This window comes from Delphinapterus leucas, unplaced genomic scaffold (assembly GCF_059928025.1).
Source record: "Delphinapterus leucas isolate spDelLeu-1000000601 "Yukka" unplaced genomic scaffold, BTC_Dleu_Yukka2 spDelLeu_asBTCV2_sq25, whole genome shotgun sequence".
NCBI classification, from domain to species: domain Eukaryota; kingdom Metazoa; phylum Chordata; class Mammalia; order Artiodactyla; family Monodontidae; genus Delphinapterus; species Delphinapterus leucas.
In genome coordinates, this window is record NW_028322234.1 from 16,801,870 (window position 1) to 16,826,006 (window position 24,137).

The 24,137-nt window shown below is 54.2% G+C and overlaps 1 protein-coding gene across 1 annotated transcript; it reads right to left on the reverse strand.

Annotated features, from left to right (window-relative positions):
- Positions 1–983: 983 nt before the first annotated feature.
- On the reverse strand, positions 984–9,621 carry TLE5 (TLE family member 5, transcriptional modulator). Its single transcript, XM_022557130.2, has 7 exons — positions 9,476–9,621; positions 8,265–8,362; positions 5,835–5,898; positions 4,383–4,427; positions 3,652–3,714; positions 2,202–2,276; positions 984–2,112 (listed from the first exon to the last, which is right to left on the reverse strand). Exons 1-7 carry the CDS (start codon positions 9,500–9,502, stop codon positions 1,891–1,893), a joined length of 594 nt encoding a protein of 197 aa, XP_022412838.1. The 5' UTR covers positions 9,503–9,621; the 3' UTR covers positions 984–1,890.
- Positions 9,622–24,137: the final 14,516 nt, after the last annotated feature.

Consider the following 24,137-nt stretch of genomic DNA (forward strand, 5'->3'; position numbering starts at 1 on the left):
CCCTGTCCCCTCTGCCTCCTTTCTCTCCTTAGGGACAGGGGACATTTACCCTGAGGTTGGCTGTTCATCATCACCTCTGTCTCTCCCTCCTTCCCTTCCTGTGCCCTTGGCCCCCATGCGAACCCACTGGATTGGGCAGACAGGTGAGAATTCCTTGCATCCCTCGTGCTCCCAGCTCCTCGAGGGTGGGATTTCTGCGGCATGAAGCCCTTGCGAAGATCTTACCAAGTCCAGATGGCTGTCCCCACTCTCCACCCACCTCCCCGCCACGAGGCCCGTATCCTGGGTGGGGAGCCTGAACTTCTCTTAGTTTTTATTAAATTTTTTGGCCACAGCACGGGGTATGTGGGATCTTAGTTCCCCGACCAGGGATCGAACCCACACCCCCTGCATCAGGAGCGCAGAGTCTTAACCACTGGACCACCAGGGAAGTCCCTGAAGTTCTCTTGACTGAAATGCCAAGTGTGCTGGGAATCACCTTTCCTGCTGGCTCCCCCTCCTGGGCTGGTCCAGCTTGGATGCAGGGGGGCGAGGGTGGGCTCCAAGTGGTCCTTGGAGAGTTGAGGTCCAGCTGGGGGTCTGTGTTCTCTGATCTGGAAAAAAGCGTTTTGTGTGTGCAGTGTGACTGTCCAGTCTCAGCAGCTGTCTCTAAGGATAAAGACTGTCATTTAGGAACCCTCTGGCCTGGGACTCAGAAACTAGGGACCCCTTAGCTTTTCTGAGTCCCTTTGCCTACCTGTCAAAACGGCTGGCTAGACCTCAAGCACCTAGGCTGTGCTGTGTGACCTAGAGCCTCCAGCTGGCCCTCTCTGGGCTAGGTGCCAAGTTCAGGAGCTAGACTACATTTACAAGCCAGACTCAGCTAGGACTCTCAATATCCAGTCCTGTAACAGACGAGGGGGTCTCAGACTTGAAGCCCTCTCCTCCTCCGGGAAGGGGGGCACCGCGGGCAACTCACAACACAGAGGCAGGAACACAGCAACCAACCTTCTCACATCTTTATTTGAAAGGCACAGCTAAGCCCACCCTCGATACAGCATTTTCACTTCTCTCCGTAGAGATCAAACGACTGAACACAACAAAGGCTGACAGTCTAAAAGGCTATATACAGACACAGGTGTGGGTGTTGCTTTTTTTTTTTTTTAACATTTTTCTGTCTTTTTCTTTTTTTTAATATCCCTTTTTCTTAAAAGACAAGCTAGTACACTGGAAAAAGGAAAAATAAAAAATAAAAACCAAGACAACTCGAGTACCCTCATCTTTATTTGGGAAAAGGGAGAAAGGGAATTCTGGGTCGCCCACCCCACCCTGTTCCCCGGGCGAAGCTTGCTGTCCATGGCCCCTCTTTCTTTCATGGGTGAGGGGACAGGACTAGGTGGGTGTGGGCGGCGGGAACTAGCAGAGGGTGAGTGAGTGGGAAGGGGAGACGCGGGGCGCCCAGGGCGGGGAGGGGCAGCTAGCATTGTGTTTGCATGCAGTGCCAGGGTGTGAGGCCAGGGTGTGCCCCGAGGAGGGGCGGGGGGGGGTCAGCGGGCTGTCAGTTACAGGTGTGCGAATTGGGGAAGTGCAGGGGGTATTGGACCTCTTGAGGTCTTGCTCCCTTTGGACCTGGCCTCCCACTTGTGCCTCCAGGCCTCAGCTTGCCTCATCTGTGGTATGAGCGGGTAATGACCCATTCAGGCTGCAGGGGAGGAGGAGGGAGGCTGGGAGTCGGGGGTAGGAGCCAAGTCAGGGGGTGGCACACAAGCAGGGCGAGGGCCCCAGCAGGCGGCTACCATAAATACTACCAAAGTTGAGCCAATCCCGAGCTATACTGTGTCTTATGCTGAATCTTCCTCTCTCTCCGTGTCTGTCTCCCCTTTGTCCCCCAGCCCCCATCCCAGCCGCCCACTAATCCGATTTCTCGCCATCATCCTCCTGGTGGGTGTCACCATCATGCCCATTCTTGTCTTCCTTGGAGAGGTGGGCCTGGGAGCCCAGCGCCGACAGCGAGAGGAGGCCGGTGCCTGCACTGACCGCCGGCAGCGAAGGGGGCTGCAGCCCCACAGGCAGTGGGGTCAGAGGCAGGGCCAGAGCCTGCAGCTGGGACAGCTGGTGGGCCTGGAGCTGCTGCTGCAGGGCAGAGGAAGGGGAGCGTTAGTCCCCTTGGGCCCACCTGTCCTTCTCCCACCCGCTGCTTCCCCCGAAGACCCCAAACATACTCGGATGATGGAGTTCAGCTCAGGAGCAGTGACCTGCTTAGCCCTCTCGATGGCTCCCAAGACTTGCTGCTGGTGCTGGATGGGGGAAGGGTGGAGAGACATCAACTGATCAGCCCCGATCTTGTTAGGGCTTGTGGCTCAGAGCCCAGAAGAAGCCCCGCTCCCATCTGGGCTATTAGAGCCCTCCCTCTCCACAGCTTCCCACGCCTCCCGAAACCCCCCCCTCTCCAGCTGATTCCTTTCATCCAGCCTCAGTCTCCTCATCTGGAAAATGGGATACACGGAGATGCAGAGAAGACCCTAAGGGCTTGGTACCAAAATCTTAGGAAAAAGCTTTTGGGTGAGTCTGAAAAAGCCTGAACCACGACCAATGCCATGTGCAAAGAAGCAGAAGTGCAGTGCACAACCTGGTCAACAGTACAGGGAAGTCCTGGTTCTAAGAGCTCAGACCAGGACTGCTGGTCCAAGAGAGCTGAGATCTGCTAACCCAAGCTCCTCTTCCTCCACAGCCTGGGAAGGCCCAGTGAATTCTGGCAGGACTGGGGCACGAGTCTCGGTTCAGGGCAATCCCCCACCCCGTACCCCAGCCCTCCCTGAACGTCTGTCTCTCTGGCCATCAGATGCTAGAATCTGCCAAGCTCCTTCTTTGCCTTGGCTACCAGGGAGCCCCTGTTGTGAACGGAAACCACAAGGCTAGGTCTTCAGGGTCCTAAGAGTCCCCTTCTTTGGGGCTTTCATGGTGTCCTCCTGGAATTGTTCCCGGGCATCACCTGAGGGACCCCAAGATATGGATGGGGGCTAAAGAGAAAATGATTATCAAGAGTAAATCTGGCAGAGAGCAGATGGGCCTTACATGACCCAGACGTGTGTGTGTTTGTGTGTGTACAGAGTGGGCCTCACACCAAGAGTCTTAGATCCCCAGGAAACAAAAGAGGAAGAGTTGGGTACCTGGTTCCTCCGTTTGTCCGTGTGCACCTCTGTGTGTCTGTGTGCCGTGTGTTTAAGTGTCACATCTGTGCATTATCTGTAGCTGTTTGTATGTCTGCCTATGTGTGCTGAGAGCCCCACTGTCCACACAGCGGCCAGCAGGGCCCCGCAGATGAATCTCAGGGGGTGAAAGACGGAAGCAAAACAGGGAAACAGAATTCTTGGTGCAGTCTTCAGCGTAGCTGACATTTTTACAGTGCAATGACTCACTCAGGCTGGGAATTCCACAGCAGGGTGAGGCCCCTCCCTCCACTGCCCTGCACCCCTGGGGTTTCTCCAACCTGGGGATTCTTCTGCACAGACTGGCTGGTGGCTGGGAGGTCCAGAGAGGGAAGGCGTGTGCCCTGGGGTACCCAGCACGCTGCTGCCCCAGATGGCTGCAGGACGGAGGGCCTGAGGAAAGTTCACGGTCCATCTACCGCCTCCTCCCCGCAGCCCTGGGAGGCCTGGGGGCTCCACTCACCTCTTGGGAAAGGTAGGGCAGGACCTGGGCACAGATCCCATTCAGCCTCTTGACGATTTCAGCCTGAAACACACAGATGCTTCAGCCCTGGGCAGCAGCTGGGGCAGGCGCAGACCAGCCCCAGGAGGCCTGGGGGTTCTGTCTAATCTAAGAAGAGGCCAGCTCGGCCCAGGGTCAGGTCAACTCATTGGGCCCACGGGCACCCAACCAGCAGCAAAGGTGGAATCTGAGGCTGGCTCTCTGCCCTGTAGGCTAAGAGCACAGGACAAACCCACGCCCAGCCGCTTGGGGTCCCGGTGGCCCTGGGAAGATGATGCCCAGTGCCTGATAGGTAGTGAGTGCTCCGTGGGAGAGAGGGGAAAAGGAGTGGGGGCAGCTGGCATCAGTGTTCTACAACATACCCGAGGGTAGCCTCATCAGGGCACAGGTGGCAAGAGCAAGGCTGCAGGGCAAGGGGCAATCTGGGGGTTCCAGGGCGGGTTGGCACATCACCCCTCCCCTGCTGTTTGCAAAGGGGAGACAGTGGGGTGGGGGGTGGCACGTCCCCGGAAAGTCTCTGCCCCTCCCCCTCAGGGAGAGAAACCCATCAGGGAGGCCTAAGAAAGAAGGGGGGTGGGTTGGGAGGTAACAGGATACCAAGGCAGACTTGGTGCTCAGCCAAGGGGTGGGCAAGCTCCTACCTGCCTGGGGGAGTGCCGAAGTAAGCGTGGGGAGGGGGGAAGAGGGCGTACCTGCTTGTGCATCTCGATGTTCAAGCCGTAGGACATCTCGTAGTACTGCATGGGGGCGGAGAGGAGACAGAGAGAAATGGGGGCGGGTGAAGAATGGGGGGCTCCAGAGACAAAGAGATGGGGGGAGTGACAGAGAGAGAGACAAAGAAGGGGAGAGGGGGAGAAGGGGAGAAATGGAGAGATGGGGAGGGGAGGGCAGGCGAAAGAGATGGAGATGGAAGTGGGAAGACACCCACACCAGGCACTGGGGCCCAGGTGCCTGGTGGGGCTGCTGCGGAAGCTGGGGGAGCTTCAGGGCCCCAGCAGCGGTGTGGGTGCCCTGGTTTCTGGAATAATGATCACACCCCAACCTCTAACACACACAGACACACACAAACACAGACAGACACACATAGACACACACATACACTCTCTCTCTCTCTCTCTCTCCAAGGCTCCTAATCTTTTATCTTTATGTGTCTTGTCTGCGGGTGGCCCTGGACTCCAGGGAAGTTTGCCTTCCTGGGTATAAATAATCGAGGATAAACAAATCCTGCTGGGTCTGGCTCTGGGGCCAGCAGCGAGCCCCCTCACGCCCCAGATCTGACCCTGCCCCTTCCCTTGCTCTAAACAGTCCCATGGCGCCCCTCTGTCACCCCAGGGAGGGTGGGGGGGAAGCCAAGTTTGTTCCCAAGTCTTTGTGTGGTCTCCCATTCTCTGCCCAGCAAGCTCCTACTCATTCTTCAAGACCCCAGCTGCAATGCCCCATCCTCCATGCAGTCTTTCTCAAACCGGGAGCACCCCCTTCTGGAGTCCCCCAGTCCCGGGTCCCTCTCTCTGCCCCAGCCCCATCCCTCCCTCTGAGGCCAGAGGTTCAGTGTCTGGCTCTGCTTCCCCCACAGCCTGGGAGAAGTGGGCTCTGGGTTGGACGGAGGTGGCGCAGTGGGGCGCGGGGGTGGGGTGGGGTTGATGCAGAAATCGCCACCTGGTGGGTAGGAAACCTAGCAAGTGATTCTGGCAGTGTGCGCTCAGGCAGGGTCTCAAGTGTCAGGCCCAAGAACACAGTGACACCCCTTCCCTCCCACCCACGTCAGAGAGTCCTCCTCCCAGGCTTGGGCAAGGAGGGGTTAAGCCTGGGATGCCTGGACCATGGGGGTGGGGAGGGATCTGGCTGCTCCCTCAGTCAGATCCTGGCTTTCCCAGCCATTGGCTCCTTTCCTGCCAAGGACAGCTGGGGGACCTGGCAGGCCCAGGCTGCAACCCGGTGGTTTGGCACCTCGGCCACTGCCTGGGCCGGCAGCCAGGCCAGCAAGACGGACTCAGCCCGGCCCAGGGGCAGGCTGAATGGAGAGCTGACCCTGACTCCTCATACATCCCAGAGGTGGCGGCCAGGGTTCGGGCAACAGCTGCTGGTGCTGGAGGGGGATCCAGGGGTCCCCCATCCCTGCCCACTGGACCCCAGGGCTGGCTTACCATCACGTAATGACGCTGCATCTCTGACTTCTCGCTGGCCAGCTTGTCACATTCGAGTTTCAGACTGAAAAAGAACACGGGGTGGGGCGGGGGCTGGGCTGAGGTCCCCCCCATTGTGCAGGGGAGCCCCTAACTTTGGTGGGGGACAGGCAGAAAATGGGGCAGGGGGAGCTTCAGGTGCCCTAGCTAGAAAATGTGGATTATGAAACCAACCTTGCAGATCTGGGGGCAGAGAAAGCAATGAAAATAATAAAAATAACAAAAGTCAGAGCAAATGCCCTGACTGTAGCTGAGACAGGGATTCAAAGAAACTTTTACCTCTCCTGAAACCCGAACAGGTCAGGGCTGTTACCATCACTCTGTTTTTACAGATGATGCAATGGACGCCCAGAGAGGTTGAGTGAACGGGCTCAAGGTCACACAGCCAGGAAGCTGGCTTCAGACGCCATACTCTCAAGCACTGAGGAAAACTCTCCAGCAAAGGAGGAACAAACAGACACGGTGGAGAGGCTGCGAGAGCCGAGTTGGCTGGTAGGGCTCTGGATTGGATTTACCAAGGAATCTTCAAAGGCACCCAAGCCCCTCTTGTGGGTCCTGATTTCCCTAGCAGTGGGGCATAAATTTCCAGCATTGGGTAATAGAGATGGTGACCGCCCCCGCCTCTCTCAAGCTCCCCCAGCAAGGATAAGCTTTGGGTATTTCTCAAAGGCCCCTCACGAGGGTGTCAGGATGACAGGTAAAGAGCTGAGAGCACAAACTCAAGCCAGATAGACTGGGTCCAAAGTTCAACCCTGCTGTTTTGATGCTGTGTGACTCTGGGCAAACCCCTCTGCCTCTCTGGGTCTTGGTCTCCAAGTCTGTTGAGTTCCAACCTCCGAGGGTGAGGTGGTGAGGATGAAATGAATTAAGACCAGAAACACTCTTAATGCTGGTATTCAGCAAGCACCCAATAAAAACTTAGCTGCTCTTGTAGTCACCCCAGGAGACTGGAGTTTCACTTCGCCAGACTGACCACGACTTGTATACCCCAGTTGGGAGGACAGCCACAGTTGGTTTCTCCAACTTTCTTTAAAAATATGCATTTGTTGCCACCATTAAAAACTAAATCACGCAATTTCATTCCAAACTCTGCATTTCTGGCCCTTCCTGAAGGACTGGTGGATCCTGTGTGAGCCCCCAACATGGTAGGACCCCTCAGTGTAAAGCAGGAAGCCCAGGCCCAACGGATGGAGACTCCAAAGCTCAGAGAGGGGGTGTGGCCTACCCGAGGTCACATAGCACTGTGGCAGCAATCGTCAGATTGCTCGGTCTCTGGAATTGGATCAGCCCCAGTGCTCACTGTGACATGGGCATGGGCATGGGCCAGGCTGGGGTGGGGGTGGGGGTGGACCCCCCAGAGAGGCTCAGAAAGGCCAGGCCTGCCAGGCAAAGCCCCTAAACCCTCCACATCACAGGACCAGAACAAAGTTCCTAGGCCTGCCCTTCAACCATCTGTGCCTCAGTTTTCTCACCTTTGAAATGAGCACAATGATAGGGCAGCAGTAAAGATTAAACAGAAGGATGTATGTTCCATCTTCAGCAAATGGGGAGAACGGGAAGTACCTCCAAAGAACAAATATATCACTGTTCCCAATTTCTTCTTGGAGACAACTCGGGATCCTTCAAAGAATACTTTTGTGTGGGTAAACTAAGGTCCAGAGAGAGCCTAAGACCCCACAGGTATTCGTGGCCATGGACCCCCTTTTGATTCCTAGTTCAAAGCCCCCCTCCGTAGCAAAACCTTGAGAATCTGCATTCTTCAACCCAGAGACTGGGTACAAATCTCAGTTCTGCCACTTCTTTGCTGTGCAACCCCAGGAAATTCCTATCCTCTCTGGGCTTAAGTTCCCCTAAGTGTAAAATGAACACAATAATAGTTCCTTTCTCTTTAGATTTGGCACATTGGCAAGCCCTTTAGAAACGTTAGATTCAGTTCTGGAAAGAGAATCGCCTTTCTGCGGGCTGGCAGGAACCCTTTCTCCAAAACTAGGCAGAGAGAGATAACATGCTACAGATTTTGGGGGGGGGGGTGGGGAGGTGGAGGGCCCATCCCCAACTCCAGCTGTTGGGAGGTCTTTTATCCAATGCAGATTGAGGTGGGGGTGGGGAGAGGGGCTCTGACACCAGACAGCTGAGGCTTTGGGCAAATTATTGAAATTTTTGTGCCTCAGTTTTCTCAGCTACAAAATGGGACTGTCTTAAAGACTAAATGAATTTCATATCGGCAAAGTGCTAAAGGCAGTGCCTGCCGCCTAAGACATTCAACGCCTCTACTTTTTCGGAGCCTAGATATATAGCAGGGGCCACAACCTCCGCTGCAGGCTTCAGTCTTGCCATCTGAGCAGGGGGCTCCAGCTTCTCCCGGGGCGGGTACCACCAGCCCCAGCTCACCTGTGGTACTGAGCCTGCAGCAGCTGAAACTCATCTTTGATGCGGTCGCAGGAGTCCGAGGTGGTGAATTTCAGTTGCTGGGGGAGGTGCGACGAGCCCTGTGGGGAGGGGCGGCCCGGGTCAGGATCCGGTGGGGCCGCCACCCACCTCTCTCCCCCGCTGCCCTGAGGCAGCGGCCGGCGCAGCTGCAGTGTTCCCCCCCCACCCGCCCTACTTCCCGGGCCCGTGTTTACAGCCCCCGGAGCGGCCCCCGCCCGCACTTCCTGACCCCGCCTCTCCGCCCGAAGCCGAGGGGGGTGGGCGCGCCCGGAGGCTCTCGTCCCCCGCCCCCCCCAGGCTGTGGAGGTGCGTTTGAAGGCCCGCCCTTGGTGGGGGGCAGGGTGCGCCCTCTACCGCGCCTCCAAAGCGCCGAGAGGGGGTGCACGTCTGAGCGCCCCAACTGCCTCTGGGAGGGGGGAGAACGCGTCCTAGAGGGTCCCCTCCCCAAGCTGGCGGTGTGGGGGGGATGAGGCTTCCTCGCAAACTCCCCTTGGGGGAGGGGCCTCTCTAAGCACCCGAAATCTTCCGGGGGGGCGCACCCCAGATTCCTAGCACCCTTCCTCCGGGCCGCGCTCTTCCGGGAGGGGTGCGCCTCCGGTCTCCCCCCACTCCCAAGCCCCGAAAGCAGCCCCGGCGTTAGAGGTGCCTGGTGGGGCTCCCGGTGCGCCCCAGGCCCGAGGCAAAGGCCGCCGAGGCCTTGGCTGGCTTGATGGGGGCGGGGGCACAGGGCCCAGGAGCTGGGGCCGGGGCTGGGGGGATCTGAGCTGGGATCTGGAGGAGACCTGGCTTGGGAGCTAGTGGGGGGTGCTCTGGGCCCGGAAGCTGGGAGGGGGACAGGGAGCTACCGGGGATGGGAGGGAGCCCCGGAACTGGGGGTGGGGAGTAGCGCTGGGCCCAGAGCTGTAGAGGACTGGGCCTAGGAGGTGGGGGAGAGACGCCGAGCTGGGGGTGGGGAGGTCTGGCTGGGATCTGGAGTGGGGGGTGCAGGGCTTGGTCCTTGAGGGGTGCGCAGGGCCCGAACCTGGGGGAGGGAAGGGTCCGGCTGGGAACTGGGGGGACCGGGTCAGGACCTGGGCGGACGCAGGGCCCAGAGCTGGGGGGATGGCCCGGCCGGGAACTGAGGGGTGCCGGGCCCGGATGGGGGGGGCGCCGGGCCGGCGGGCCCCGCTTACCGAATGCCTGCTTTGTGGAAACATCATGTCAGTCGCGGCGGGGGGCGCGGGCTGCGCCCCGGCTGTGCGCCCCGGCTCGGGCTGCTCGGGGCGCCGGGCGGCCGCGCCTTTGTCCCGGCGCCGATCGGCAGCTCCCGGGGCCCCCGCCGCCGCCTCCCGCGCCCGGCCTCGCCCGCTTCCTGCGCTCCCTCCCCGCGCGCCCGGCCCCGGCGCGCCCCGGGCCCCGCTTCCTGCGCGCCCGGCGCCCCTCCCCGCCCCTCCCCGCCGCCCGCCTCCCCGCACGCCCGGCCGCCGCTCCTATTGTCTAATGGCGGCGACGCCGGCAGTGGCCGCGGCCTCGGCTAAGCGGAGGCTCCGGCTCCACCTGCTGCTGCCGCCGCTGCCGCTGCTGCTGCTTCCCGGGCCCCGTGCGCGCCGCCGAGGGGGGGGGCGCGCGCCCGGGGAGGCCCGCGGATCCCCACCCATCCGCCTCCCCCGGGCCGGCCGGCGCAGTGACCTTGGGCCCGGCGCGCCCCCGCCTCTCTGCGGCCCCTCCCGGTCGGGTGGCCCAGGCAGCCGCCAGGGCCTCGGTTTCCCCATGTGTCAGAGCCGGGGGGCCCGGCTGCCCCCATCGAAACCGCCGGCGCAGTCATGGCGCGACCCGGACGCGTGCCAGGGACATGCTCTGTAATCTTGGCTTACGGGCTGTTCTCTGAGCCTCGGTTTCCTCTTCTGTAGAAAGGAGGTGGTGATACCGACTTCCTGGGAGCCATGCCTTCAACACACATTTATGGAGCGCCTACTGTGTTCCAGGCCCCGCTCCAGGACGTGGGGGTGGGAAGGGGTACAAAGTCCCGACCCTGGTGGAGATGACATGAGACGGCAAACACATGAACCAAATCCCTGGCAGGTCAGAAGGTGGTAACAGCTATGGAGAAAACAAAGAAGGAGGGAGGGCTGGGAAGGTGCGATTTTTCGCAGAGGAAGGTCAGAGGGGGCCTGCTTGGCCTCTAGGAGGGCCCGAAGGTGAGAGAGCGAGCCAGTAGGCTGTGGGGGTGGTGGCTTATTCAAGTAGGGAGAAACGCCAGTGCAAAGGCCCTGAGGCAGCACTGTGGCTGGCACGGAGTGGGTTGCTTGGGAGGAGATGGGGGCAGGGAGGCAGCAGCTTCCTGCATTCACACATGGGTGCTGCTCCCAGAAGGGCCTGCGCTTGGGTTAATGATCTGCCGTTTTGGTCTGGAAATTCCTAATAATTTTTGAACAAGGGGCCTCACAGTTTTGTTTTGCAATTATTTATTTATTTATTTTTGCGGTACGCGGGCCTCTCACTGTTGTGGCCACTCCCGTTGCGGAGCACAGGCTCCGGACGCGCAGGCTCAGTGGCCATGGCTCACGGGCCTAGCCGCTCCGCAGCATGTGGGATCTTCCCGGACCAGGGCACGAACCCGTGTCCCCTGCATCGGCAGGCGGACTCTCAACCACTGCGCCACCACGGAAGCCCTTGTTTTGCAATTTTTGAACAAGGGCCCTGCAAATTCAGTAGCTGGTGATGGGACGGGACAGATGGTGCAGGGCCTCGGGGTCTGTGGGAAGGACTTAGGCTTTTACTCAGTGAGGTCGGAGCCCTGAAGGGCTGTGGGCAGAGGAGGGACAGGACTGACTCAGGCCTCGAAGAAGCTGTTGAAATAATACACGTGAACCCCTAGCAAGTGCTAAATAGACAAGCTCTTAATTATCACTATCACCATCAACTATGCACCTTGCCTCCTGGATGGGCCTTGGGTTTTCCCATCTGGAGTTAGGACTCTGGTCACCTTTCCTGGGCAGAGGAAGGGTTAGGACTAGGTTGACGTGAGTAAGCAAAATTGAAGCCCCTTCCACCCAAAAAGCCCTTCAAGGTAAAACAGTACTTTAACACCGTATTTTTTTTTTTTTCCTGTGGCCACCCAGTGCGGCTTGCGGGATCTCAGTTCCCTGACCAGGGATTGAACCCAGGCCATGGTAGTGAAAGCCCGGAACACGATATTTTTTAAAATAAAAATTAATGCCAGAAATTCATCACGAGCAAGGTAACACATTAAATAAGACAGCATGTTGGACTTCCCTGGCGGTCCAGTGGTTAAGATGCCAGTCTTCCATTGTAGGGGGCCGGGTTCGATCCCTGGTCAGGGAACTAAGGTCCCACATGCCACAGGGCATGGCCTAAATAAACAAACAAGCAAATAAATAAAACAGCATCCAGTGGGGCCAGAGACGAGTTAGGAGGATGCAGGGTCTCCCTAGTCCCGATGCCCTAAGAGAAAAAGCGCAAACTTTTAGAAAGTTTACTATTCCTGGGGAATTCCCTGGTGGTCCAGTGGTTAGGACTCATTGCTTCCACTGCTGGGGACATGGGTTGGATCCCTGGTCGGGGAACTAAGATCCCACAAGCTGTGTGGTGCGGCCAAAAAAAAAAAAAGTTATAGAAAGTTTACTATTCCGAATGGTTCCGGAATATGCAGACCTCACAAATCGTATTGGGGTCCCTGAGTGGAACAGGCTACAGAATTTTCAGGGCCCAGGGCCAAATGAAAACGCAGGGCCTCAGGTTCAAAAAGGATCAGGAATTTCAGGATGGTGACAACAGAGCATTAAACTAAGAGCAGGGCCCTTCCTTCAAGTACAGGGTCCTGTAAGACTGCACGAGTCACAGGCCCAACAAACCAGCCCTGCTCCCAAATCTCCCCACTCCCACACAGGGACCAGACACCGTTTCTCCTGGGAGGCTCTCTGCATCTAGGCAGGCAGCTCCAAGTATTAGGGCTCTTGGTGACCATTTTAGCAGACCCTAGCCTTGGGTGGGCAGAGATGGACACAGACATCTCCAGTACAGTGGGGTCAGGGCAGGCCTTTCACCATGCGGTAGAGAAGCCTGGAAGTGTGACCCAGACTATGAATAAAGCAACCCACCTGTTTAATTAATTTATTCATTTATTTTTGGTTGCGTTGGGTCTTCGTTGCTGTGCGCCAGCTTTCTCTAGTTGTGGTGAGCAGGGGCTACTGTTCGTTGCGTTGTGCGGGCTTCTCACTGTGGTGGCTTCTCTTGTTGCGGAGCGCGAGCTCTGTAGGCGCATGCACTTCAGTAGTTGTGGTGCACGGGTTTAGCTGCTCTGCGGCATGTGCGATCGTCCTGGACCAGGGTTCGAACCCGTGTCCCCTGCATTGGCGGGCATATTCTTAACCACTGTGCCACCAGGGAAGTCCCTGTTTAAGTTTTTAGGTGTACAGCAAAGTGAATCAGTTATACATATACATATATCCACTCTTTTTTTAGATTCTTTTCCCATATAGGCCATTACAGAGTATAGAGTTCACTGTGCTATACAGTAGGTCCTTATTAGTTATCAATTTTGTATATAGTAGTGTGTATATGTCAATCCCAATCTCCCAATTTATCCCTCCCCCCCTTACCCCCGGTAACCATAAGTTTGTTTTTTACATCTGTGACTCTACTTCTGTTTTGTAAATAAGTTCATTTGTACCCTTTTTTTAGATTCCACATGTAAGCGATATCATACGATATTTGTCTTTTTCTGTCTGATTTACCTCACTCTATAACAATCTCTAGGTCCATCCATGTTGCTGCAAATGGCATTATTTTGTTCTTTTTTATGGCTGAGTAGCATTCTATTGTATATGTGTACCATATCTTCTTTATTCATTCCTTTGTCGATGGACATTTAAGTTGTTTCCATGTCTCGGCTATTGTAAGTAGTGCTGCTATGAACATTGGGGTGCGTGTATCTTTTCAAATTATGGTTTTCTCCAGGTATATGCCTAGGAGTGGTATTGCTGGGGCATATGGTAGCTCTATTTTTAGTTTTTTAAGGAACCTTCATACTGTTCATACCAGTTTACATTCCCACCACCAGTGTAAGAGGGTTCCATTTTCTCTACACCCTCCTACCTGTTTGAGTTTTTACCATGAACCAGTCACTGCTTTAGCATTTTAACCTTGGGTACTACCATTATGCCCGTTTGAAATATGGGGAAATTAAGGCACCGAGAGGTTAAGAGACTTGGTCAAAATCACATAGCTGGTGGGTGGCAGCACCATGATGTCAACCCAGGTCCTTGGGCCTTTGATCGCTATGCAGTCCTGCCCCTCCAGGTGGGGTGTGAAGGCAAGTCATGGTGGGAACACTGGCTGGAGAGGGCCAGGACCCCAGATGATGCAGGACCCTGCATTCTGCACTGAGGAGTTGGGCTTGTACCTGGAGAGCACTAGGGAGCCATGGAAGAGTTTAGAGCAGGGTTTGTCAGTCTGTACTCTCGACATTCTGGCCCGAATCATTCTCTGGTCGGGGGGGTTGGGCGTCCTGGGCACTGTGGGGTATTGAGAAGCATCCCTGGCCCCCACTCACTAGATCCCAGGAGTACCCCCAGTCCCAAGTGTCCCTCAGGGCAGAATTGCCCCCAGCTGAGAAGCCCTGGCTTAGCGCAGCAGAGAGAGACCACCAGGGCGAGTGGTAGAAAATGCTTACTGGTAGTGGGAGTGGATGCAGATGAGGTGGGAGGTCAGGAGACCAGAGGGGATCCCCAAACTAAGGCTCAGGAGAGGTGCAGGCTGAGCCGGGCCCTCTGTGTGGAGGAGCTTTTGCGGGTAGAAAGAGCAGAATGCCGGCAAGTCGGGGAAAGGCAGGGCAGAAGGCTGCAGCCCAGGAGGGAATAGTCTTCATCGTATAATTAATTTGGGGGAAACTGGGGCTTTTGAAGACCTTCCTGTCTGGGAAGCTGCCATCCTACCCACCCCCACCAGCTCCTACCCTACTCCTTGGGTCCATATCCTGATCTTTCCTTTTCCTGGGGTTCTTAGGGCCACATCTGGGGCCAAGTTGGGGCGGGGATCTGTCTCACGTATCCAACAGCCTGAGACCAGCCTCGCAGCCTGCTTACAAATGAGCGCTGGGCCCCGCGCCTCCAGGGCAGAGCCAGGCGCTGGCTGGCTGGCGCGTGATGGATGGGGCTGCAGGGTCATTAATCAGAGGCGGGGGAGGAAACAGGTGGCTGCCGTGTGCACAGGGACCTCCCTGTGATAGGCCTGGTGGAGCTGGGGCCTCAGCTGTCCGGGCCTGGGTTTGAGCCCCTGGCTGCCATAACCTGGCTAAGTGACCCCAGGGCAGTATGAGTTTACTGGTCTGTACCCTAGTGCCCCCCTCCCCAAAGGGAGCTGTTATTCATTCATTCCCTCAGTAAACATTTATTGCACCTACTGTGTGCCAAGCATGGCTCTAGGTGGAGGTTTATAGCAGTGATAAAGGAGGACAAAAATCCTTCCCCTTGCAGAGCAGACAGGCTTTAAATACTTGACTCAGGTCCTGCCCCTCCTTTGCCCACAGCCTGCCAGGGTCCCACCTCCCTCGGGGTAAAAGCCCAAGTCCTCCCCAAGGCCCTGCAAGATCTGCCCCGTCCCCTCCCTGCCCTCCCCTCCTCCATCCCTCCCCCTCGCTCACTCTGCTTCAGACACACGGGCCTCCTGGCTGTTCCTCCAATACACCAGGCCCGGTCCTGCCCCAGGGCCTTTGCACTGACTGCTCCCTCTGCCTGGAAAGCTCATCCCCACAACCCAGTTTGGCTAATTCCTTTGTCTCCTTCCAGTCTTGACTTAAATGTCACCTTCTCAATGAAGCTGTATTGTGACTTTCCTATTTAATTCTGGCAGGGCTGGGACTAGGATGAGTGTACTTTCTAGTCAGGCACTTTCTTCAGGCGTAAAATTTAAGACCAAAATCTCAGTCAACAAGATAAATACTATTTTAGTGCAATCGATTTTTGAATTGTGGTAAAATACACATACAATTTACTATGAGAGACATTTAATACATTCACAATGGCGTGCAACCATCATGTCTATCCAGTTCCAAAACATTCCATCGGGAATTCCCTGGCTGTCCAGTGGTTAGGACTCCGAGATTCCACTGCTGGGGGCCCGGGTTCGATCCCTGGTTGGGGAACTAAAATCCCACAAACTGTGTGGTGCAGCCAATAAATAAATAAATAAAATTTATAAGGAAAAGAAACCATTCCATCACCCCCATAAGAAGCCCCATCCCCATTAGCATCCCCCCACCCCGCCTCTGGAAACGACTAGTACACTTTCTGTTTCTGTGGATTTGCCTGTTCTAGACGTTTCATATAAATGAATCGTATACTATGTGACCTTTCGTGTCTGGCTTGTCTCACTGAGTATCATGTTTTCAAGGCCCATGCACATTGTATTGTATGTCAGTGCTTCATTCCTTTTTGTGGCTAATGTTCCATTGTAAGGATGGACCACATTTTGTGTATTCATTCATTCGTCTGTTGATGGACACTTGGATTGTTTCCACTTTTTGACCATTGTGAATAATGCTGCTGTGACCATTCATATATAAGTTTTTATGTGAATGTATTATTTTATTTCCCTTGGGTGTAGAACCAGAAATGGAATTGCTGGGTCATAGGGTAATCCTATGTTTAATTTTCGAGGAATCACCAAACTGTATTCCACAACAGCTGTACCATTTTACATTCCCAGTCGCAGTGCACAAGGGTTCCAATTTCTCCACATCCTTGCCAATAATTGAAATTGTCCTTAAAAAAAAAAGTATATATATATAATACCCATTCTAGTGGGTGTGAAGTTGCATCTCAATGTGGTTTTGATTTGCATAAGGCAATATTTGAACAAATCAAAAGTAATGAAAAAATTTCCATGATGAACAAAATTTCAAAATTTTAAATAAAAACAGGATCCAGCCCTTCACTTGCATCACCAGCTTTACTTGACTCCCTCCTCCCAGCCCTGTGGCAGCTGTTCCTCATCCCCCACCCTTCCTAAGCCAGTAATGAGGCCAATGAGGGATTTTAGTTCCCCGACCAGGGATTGAACCCACACACCCTGCAGTGGAAGCGCCGAGTCCTAACCACTGGACTGCCAGGGAAGTGAATGGGGGAGGAGGGGGATGAACCAGAGGGGAAGATGCAGACTGGGGTTCAGATCCTTAGCTGTGCAACTTCTGTGCAACCTCCAAGCCTTGATTTTCCTTCTCCATAACGTGGAAACCCTCTCTAAAAAATGGGGACCATGGCAGGAGAGTGACCCCGCAATTCCACTCCTAGGTATATACCCAAAAGAATTTAAAAAGCAAGGATTCGGGGACTTCCCTGGTGGCACAGTGGTTAAGAATCCGCCTGCCCGTGCAGGGGACACGCGTTCGAGCCCTGGTCCGGGAAGATCCCACATGCCGCGGAGCAACTACTGAGCCTGCGTGCCACAACTACTGAAGCCCGCGCACCTAGAGCCCGTGCTCCACAAGAGAAGCCACCGCAATGAGAAGCTGGTGCACTGCAATGAAGAGTAGCCCCCGCTCGCCGCAACTAGCGAAAGCCCACGCGCAGCAGCAAAGACTCAATGCAGCCAAAAATAAAATGAAATAAAAATAAAAAGCAAGTATTCAAATAGATATTTGTACACCAATGTCCATAGCACCATTATTCACAATAGCCAAGAGTGGAAACAAATCTCCATCAACAGAGGAATGGATAAACAAAATTAACCATCTTACCTGTTTTTAAGCGCACAGCTCAGTGGCAATAGGTGCACGTTCACACTGTCATGCAGCCATCGCCACCATCATCTCCAGAACTTTCTCATCTTCACAAACTGAAACTCTGTCCCCATGAAACACTCCCCATCCCCTCCCCCAGCCCCTGGCCCCCACCAACTATTTTCTGTCTCTATGGTTTTGACTCCTCTAGGACCTCCTGTGAGTGGGATCAGACAGTATTTGTCCTTCCGTATCTGTCTTATTTCATTCAACATCCCTTAAAGAAGCCCCGTCCCCATGAGCAATCACCCCATCCCCCTCCCCCAGCCCCTGACAACCAGGAATCCATTCTGTCTCTGTGGATTTGCCTGTTCTGGACGTTTCCCATCAATGGAATCACACACTGGGTGTCCTTCTGTATCTGGCTTCTCTCACTGAGCATCGTGTTCTCAAGGTTCATCGACGTTGTAGTGAGTGCCAGGGCTTCACCCCTTTTCATGGCCGAGTGATGTTCCTGTGTGTGGAGGGACCAACTTTTGTCCATCTATTCATCTGTTGATGGACGTTTGGGGTGTTTCTACTTTTGGGCTATCGTGAGTAGCGCTGCTGTGAATATTCATGTACAGATTTTCATGTGGACACGTATGTTCATTTCTCTTAGGTAGGTACCAAGGAGTGGAATTGCTGCATCAGATGGAAACTCCAGGTTTAACTTTTAGAGAAACCACCAAACGGATTTCCACCGTGGCTGCCCCATTTTCCATTCCCAACAGCTCTGGAAGAGGGTTCAGATCTCCCTACATCTTTGCCAGGACTTATTATTGCCCGTAACTTTTTTTTTTTTTTGGCCCTGCACATGCGCGGGATCTTAGTTCCCCCAACCACGGATTGAACCTGGCCACAGCAACAACCAATGGTAATGATACTGCGGATGGCACAGACTTCCTGCATGCTGGGAACCAGTCTAAGTCTTCTTTACGCATTTATTTACTAGTAACCCATTTTGCAAATGGGGACAAGAGAGGCTCAGAGAGAGTGTGGCCCATCTGGAGGTCACCAGCCTGGCAGGGACTGGGAACCCAGGCCTCTAGGCCTTGTCACTGCCCCCCAGGGCTGAGCTTGACAATAAGTGTGTTTTGTTTTTGTGCTTATCCTTCTCCCCGGAGCTTCTGCCTGCACCCTTGGGAGCCTGGCGTTGGCAGGGCCGGGAGCCACTGTTGGGGTGTTTAAAGACCTTTAAAAGGTGTTCCCAGGGGACTTCCCTGGTGGCGCAGTGGTTAAGAATCCGTCTGCCAATGCAGGGGACACGGATGGGTTCGAGCCCTGGTCCGGGAAGATCCCACATGCCATGGAGCAACTGAGCCTATGAGCCACAAAAACCGAGCCTGCGCTCTAGAGCCCGCAAGCCACAACTACTGACCTGCGTGCCTAGAGCCTGTGCTCCGCAACAAGAGAAGCCACCCAATGAGACGAGTAGCCCCCACTCGCAGCAACTAGAGAAAGCCCGCAGCAATGAAGACCCAACGCAGCCATAAATAAATAAATAAATTTATTTAAAAAAAAAGTGTTCCCAGCCTTTCCCTGGGGCTGCGTGGTAATTAGGTGCTGTAATTAGGGGGCGTGATTAGGAGGCCACCCCCAGCAGGCGTGTCTCTGGGGACATCTGGGGACTGTGGGGAGCAGGGAGGCGTGGTTGCCCACCTGGCCTGCCCTTCAGAGGCCCCCACTGCCTCCTCTGAGATACCTAAGGGCCAAGTGCTAGCTGCAGCTTTGCAGCTGGTGGGCTGAGTGGCTCTGGACAACTCTCTGTCCCTCTCTGGGCCTCTGCTTTCCCATCTATGTAGTAGGGGAGGGCATAGTGCAGACCCCACAGGACCTGCACCGCTCCCCTCGCTCTCTGGTGCCTAGATCCCTCCACCTACCCCCCACCCCAACAAAATAAATACTCTCTTCGTTGTAAGAGGCCAGAGTCTACTAAGTTCTTTCATATCCCCAGCACTGCTCCAAGCCCTTGAGGTGGGCATGATGATCACTCCCATTTTACAGCTGAGGAAACTGAGGCCCAGGGAATTTGAGAAATGGACTCAGGAACACACAGCCTATGAAAGGAAGAGCCAGGATTTAAATCTCAATCGCCATCCTAAGACCACCAGCAAATATTTCCCTACATGCTAACTGAATGTGGGCAACACCTTTAGTGTTTTGCATGAGTGCTATGGAATAAATGGTGTCTTCCCTACAACAAACTTGTGCTGAAGCCCTGATCCTCTGTGGGCTGGTATTTGGAGGTGGGGCCTTCGGGAGGAGGTTAGGGTTAGATGAGGTCATGAGTGGGGCCCTCATGGTGGGATTAGTGTCCTTATAAGAAGAGGAATAGGCCAGAACTATCTCTCTGCTATGTGAGGACACAGCAAGAGGTGGCTCTCTGCCACCTAAGGAGAGAGCTCTCACCAGACACTGACTCTGCTGGCGCCTTGGTCTTAGACTTCCAGTCTCCAGAATGGTGAGAAAATAAATTTCAGTTGTTTAAGTCAATCAATCTATGGTGTTATGTTATGGCAGCCCAAATAGACTAAGGCAATGAGTTATGTGATTTAATCCCCAGAATAATCCCAGGAGGAAGTAGCTATAGCTGAGGAGACCCAGAGGCTCAGAGAGGGCAAGACACACCCCTAAGGTCACACAGACAGGAATGACAGAGATGAGATTCCAACTCCAGTCTGGCTAGTTCTGAGTCCCGCCTGTGCCTGTATGTCCCTAAACTTCCCCATCCCCACCCCCACCCCAAGACAGTCCTGGGAGGCAGTGTAGCCTCCTGGTTAATAGACAGAGGTGAGTTCAAATCCTCACTCTGGCCTTCTACTTGCTGAGTGACTGGGACCAAGGCATGTCCTCTGTCTGCACCTCCGTCTCCTCATCGCAAACAGGAGTCCTAACAGTTCCAGAAAGTTGTGAGGATGGAATGAAATGAGATGTGAGTGTCCCTTAGCTGGGCATTAGCACAAAGTAAGAGCACTTGGTAAAAAAAATTTATTATTTTTCTTTTTCTTTCTTTCTTTCTTTCTTTCTTTCTTTCTTTCTTTCTTTCTTTCTTTCTTTCTTTCTCTCTCTCTCTCTCTCTCTCTCTCTCTCCCTCCCTCCCTCCCTCCCTTCCTTCCTTCCTTCCTTCCTTGCCACACCATGCAGCATGCGGGATCATAGTTCCCTGACCAGGGATTGAAGCCATGCCCCCTGCAGTGGAAGCGTGGAGTCCTAACCACTAGACTGCCAGGGAGTTCCCTAAAAAAATTTTTTTTAATTAAAAATTTTTTAAAAATTTAAAAAGAGCACATGGGCAACTGTCTTCTCTGAACCTCAGTTTCTTCTTCTATACAATGAGCATAATGTCAGTACTTACCTTTGTAAAGTGCTTGAGTCAATGACAGTAAAGTGCTCAGAACAGGGTCTGGTGCCAATGAATGCTTGATATACAATAATTTTTTTAAAAGTTCATAAATTCAAATACATCCACCAACGTGGAGACACACAATGCCCACGGACACACACACACACACTGGGACCCCTCCTGCCCAGGGATGAGTGGATGAGTGGCTGCCTTCTCTACCAGTTGCGTTATCCACCCTGGTTACTGCAGAGCTCCCCTGCCTATGTGCATTAAACGTAAATTAACTGAATGAAAGGAAATTTAAAAATTGAGTTCCTAGGCTGCACAGGCCACATCTCAGGGGCTCATTAGTCACTGGGGCTGGTGACCATCACACTGGACAGTGAAGGTGCCCATTATCGCTCACCACAGCAGGGTATTCTATGGAGAGCATGGTCTCGAACGTTCTAGAGCAGTGGTTTTCAGCCAGGGGTGATTCTGCCACCAGGGATACCAGGTGATGTCTGGGGGCATCTGTGGTTGTCACGAATGGGGGGATCCTGGCATTGAGTGGGTGGGGGCCAGGGAGGCTGCTCCACACCCACAGAGCCCAAGATGGACCCCCAGAGAATGATCTGGCCCCAAATGTAATAGAGGGGGGAGACCCCGTATTAATTATTTTGGGAAAATTTGAGTCTGATCCCTGCTCACATAACATGCCAGGATAAATCCCCGATGGTCAGGCAGTGTAAACCACGGGGGTCCTCAGTGTCTGAGTCACCTCCCCTCCCTCCCTCTCAGTTGTGTATTTAAATGTGTGCAGCATCCCAGGACCTCAGAGGTCACGTGGTCATGGAACCCAGTCTCCTGGGGGTCCGTGGAATCCCTAACCCCGGGGGTCTCAACTTGGGTGACCGTGCCCCCAGGGGACACTGGGAGATGTCAGGATATTTGTGGTTCTCATACTGGGGGGGCTCCTGGCATCAAGTGGGTGGGGGCCAGGGAGGCTGCTCCACACCCCACAGAGCCCACGATGGCCCCCCAGAGGATAAGCCGGCCCCATGTCAGCAGTGCTGGGGCGACCCTGGGGTAGGGCAATGGATCTCAAACCTGTCCCCAGACCGGCTTCCTCTGGGAGCTTGGAAGAATGCAAAATCTCTGGCCCTGCCCCAGCCAGGACTGCTGCTCACATTTCACAATGCACAGCTCGGCCCAAATGTCCACAGTGCGGGGGGGCGGGCGCAGAGGAGGGTACCCTGGACTAGAGCTATGGGAGCCACTTACCCTGCACCGTTATATTATTACACTGAAATTGATGGAAATGAGATGAAATGAAAAACGCATGTCCGCAGTTGCCCTGGCAACCTCTCAGGGGCTCAGTGGACACAGGCGGCGAGGATGTTGGGCAGCACCGAGTTAGAATACTGCTACCCTGGCGGAAAGTGCAGGTGGGCAGCGCCCCGTCGAGACTCTCCCCGGGGTCAGGCCAGGCTGGCAGTGCTGGCTCCACCCCCTGCACAGGGGAGCGGAGGCCGCGGTTCCACGACCGTCCACATGGGGGCAGCGTGTCCCAGGACCTGCGCCCCGGGGAGGGAGGCTGAGCAAGGAGCCCTCATCCCCTCCGCTCCGCACATCCTTGGGGAGCGCCCACCGTGGGCCAGGCTCTGGGCTGCACACGGAGCTGCACACCAGACAGTCTAGTCCAGTTAACCCCCTCTGCGCTTGGACACTGGTGCAGGTCATCCTCTGTGCGGGGCCGGCCTGGGCACTGTGGGGTGTTGAGCAGCCCCTATCCAGTTGACGCCGAAAGCGCCCCACAGTGTGACAACCACAGAAGTCCCCTGACATCTCCCGGTGTCCCCTGGGGGCAGAATCACCCCCCCACCAGTCATGACAAGCAGAAATGTCACCAACATTGCTGACCGTCTCTTGGTGGGGCAACATTACCCCCAGTTGGGAATCACGATTCCAGTGAATCAACTCATCACACACATCAATATTTAAATTATGAAATAAGATGCAGTCTAAGGAGTTCCCCGGTGGCATAGTGGTTAGGATTCTGGGCTTTCACTGCCGTGGCCCAGGTTCAATCCCTGGTGCGGGAACATCCTGCAAGCTGTGTGGTGTGACCAAAAAAAAAAAAAAAAAAAAAAGTAAGAAAAGGACATTAAAAAAAAAAAAGACTCAGTCTATAAGGGGGGAGGGGGGTTTCAAACTTTTTTCACCATGACATCTTCACCCAGTAAAACTAAATTAATTAATTAATTAAAAAATTTATACACACATGCTCAGGACACACATTTAAATACAGACATCACCCCAATAAAAGGTGCCCAAGATAACAGTTGCTGTTTCCCAGCATGAAGCATTGTATTTCCTCTACTGTATCACTGAAAATAAAAATGTGGGTCATGACCCACTAAATTGATTTCTCGACCTGCAGATGGCCAAAAGCAATGACTCAGAGTCCAGGCTGGGAAGGACCCAAATCAGAAACCCTAATCCTGAAGCCTGTTGACCTCAAGCAAGATAGCTTTATGCTGGGGTCACAGCATGGAAAATGGTCAATGGGTACTGTCACGACCTTGACACGTCTTGCAGACACAACGTGGATGGAGGCTAGCATGGAGAGCTAGTGGCCCGGCTGCACATATATGAAGTTCAAGAGCAGATCAAACTAATCCAATGAAGACATGGGCAAAGGGCTTGAGTAGACTTTTCTACAAAGAAGTTACACAAATGGCCAAGAAGTGCTTGAAAAGATGTTTGACATCATTTGTCATCAGGGAAATGCCAATCAAAACCACAGGGAGATGGGCTTCCCTGGTGGTGCAGTGGCTGAGAGTCCGCCTGCCGATGCAGGGGACACGGGTTCGTGCCCCAGTCCAGGAAGATCCCACATGCCGTGGAGTGGCCGGGCCTGTGAGCCATGGCCACTGAGCCTGCGCGTCCGAAGCCTGTGCTCCGCAACGGGAGAGGCCACAACAGTGAGAGGCCCGAGTACCACAAAAACAAAAAAAAACAACAAAAAAAAACACAGGGAGATAGCACTTCACACTGATTAGGACATCTATGAAAAACAAACAAACAAAAAACCTAGAAAGTAACCAGTGTTGGCGAGGATGGGGAGAAATCAGAACCATCGTGCTCCACTGGTGGGAATGGAAAATGGTGCAGCCCCTGTGGAAAACAGTCTGGCACTTCCTCAAAAGGTCAAACATAGAATCACCACATGACCCAGCAATTCCACTCCTAGGTGCATGCCCAGGATAATTGAAAGCAGGGACTCAAACAGATATTTGTACACTTGTGTTCATAGCAGCATGATTCACGATAACCAAAAGGTGGAAACAACCCAAGTTTCCATTGATAGATGATGGATAAACACAACGTGGTCCATCCACACACTGGAATATTATGCAGACTTAGAAAGGAAGGAAATTCTGACACTCGCTACAACATGGATGAACCTTGAGCACATGATGCTCAGTGAGAGAATCCAGACCCAGAAGGACAAATACTCCCTGATTCCACTCACATGAGGTCCCCAGAGGAGTCACATCCACAGAGACAGGAAGTACATGGTGGGGGCCAGGGCCTGGGGGAGGGGCTGGGGAGTCAGTGTTTCCTGGGGACAGAGTTTCAGTTTGGGAAGATGAGAAAGTTCTGGAGATGATGGTGGGGATGGTTGCCCAACAATGGTGAATACGCTTAATGCCAGCAAGCTGTGCACTTAAAAATGATTGAGGGT

Coding starts and splice junctions, on each gene's coding strand:
- TLE5 (XM_022557130.2), bottom strand. CDS start 9,502: ATGATGTTTCCACAAAGCAGGCATTCG. Junction 5,899..8,264: donor CTGCAGGCTCAGTACCACAG/GTGAGCTGGGGC, acceptor GTTCTTTTTCAG/TCTGAAACTCGAATGTGACA. Junction 4,428..5,834: donor TGCAGCGTCATTACGTGATG/GTAAGCCAGCCC, acceptor GCCCCCATGCAG/TACTACGAGATGTCCTACGG.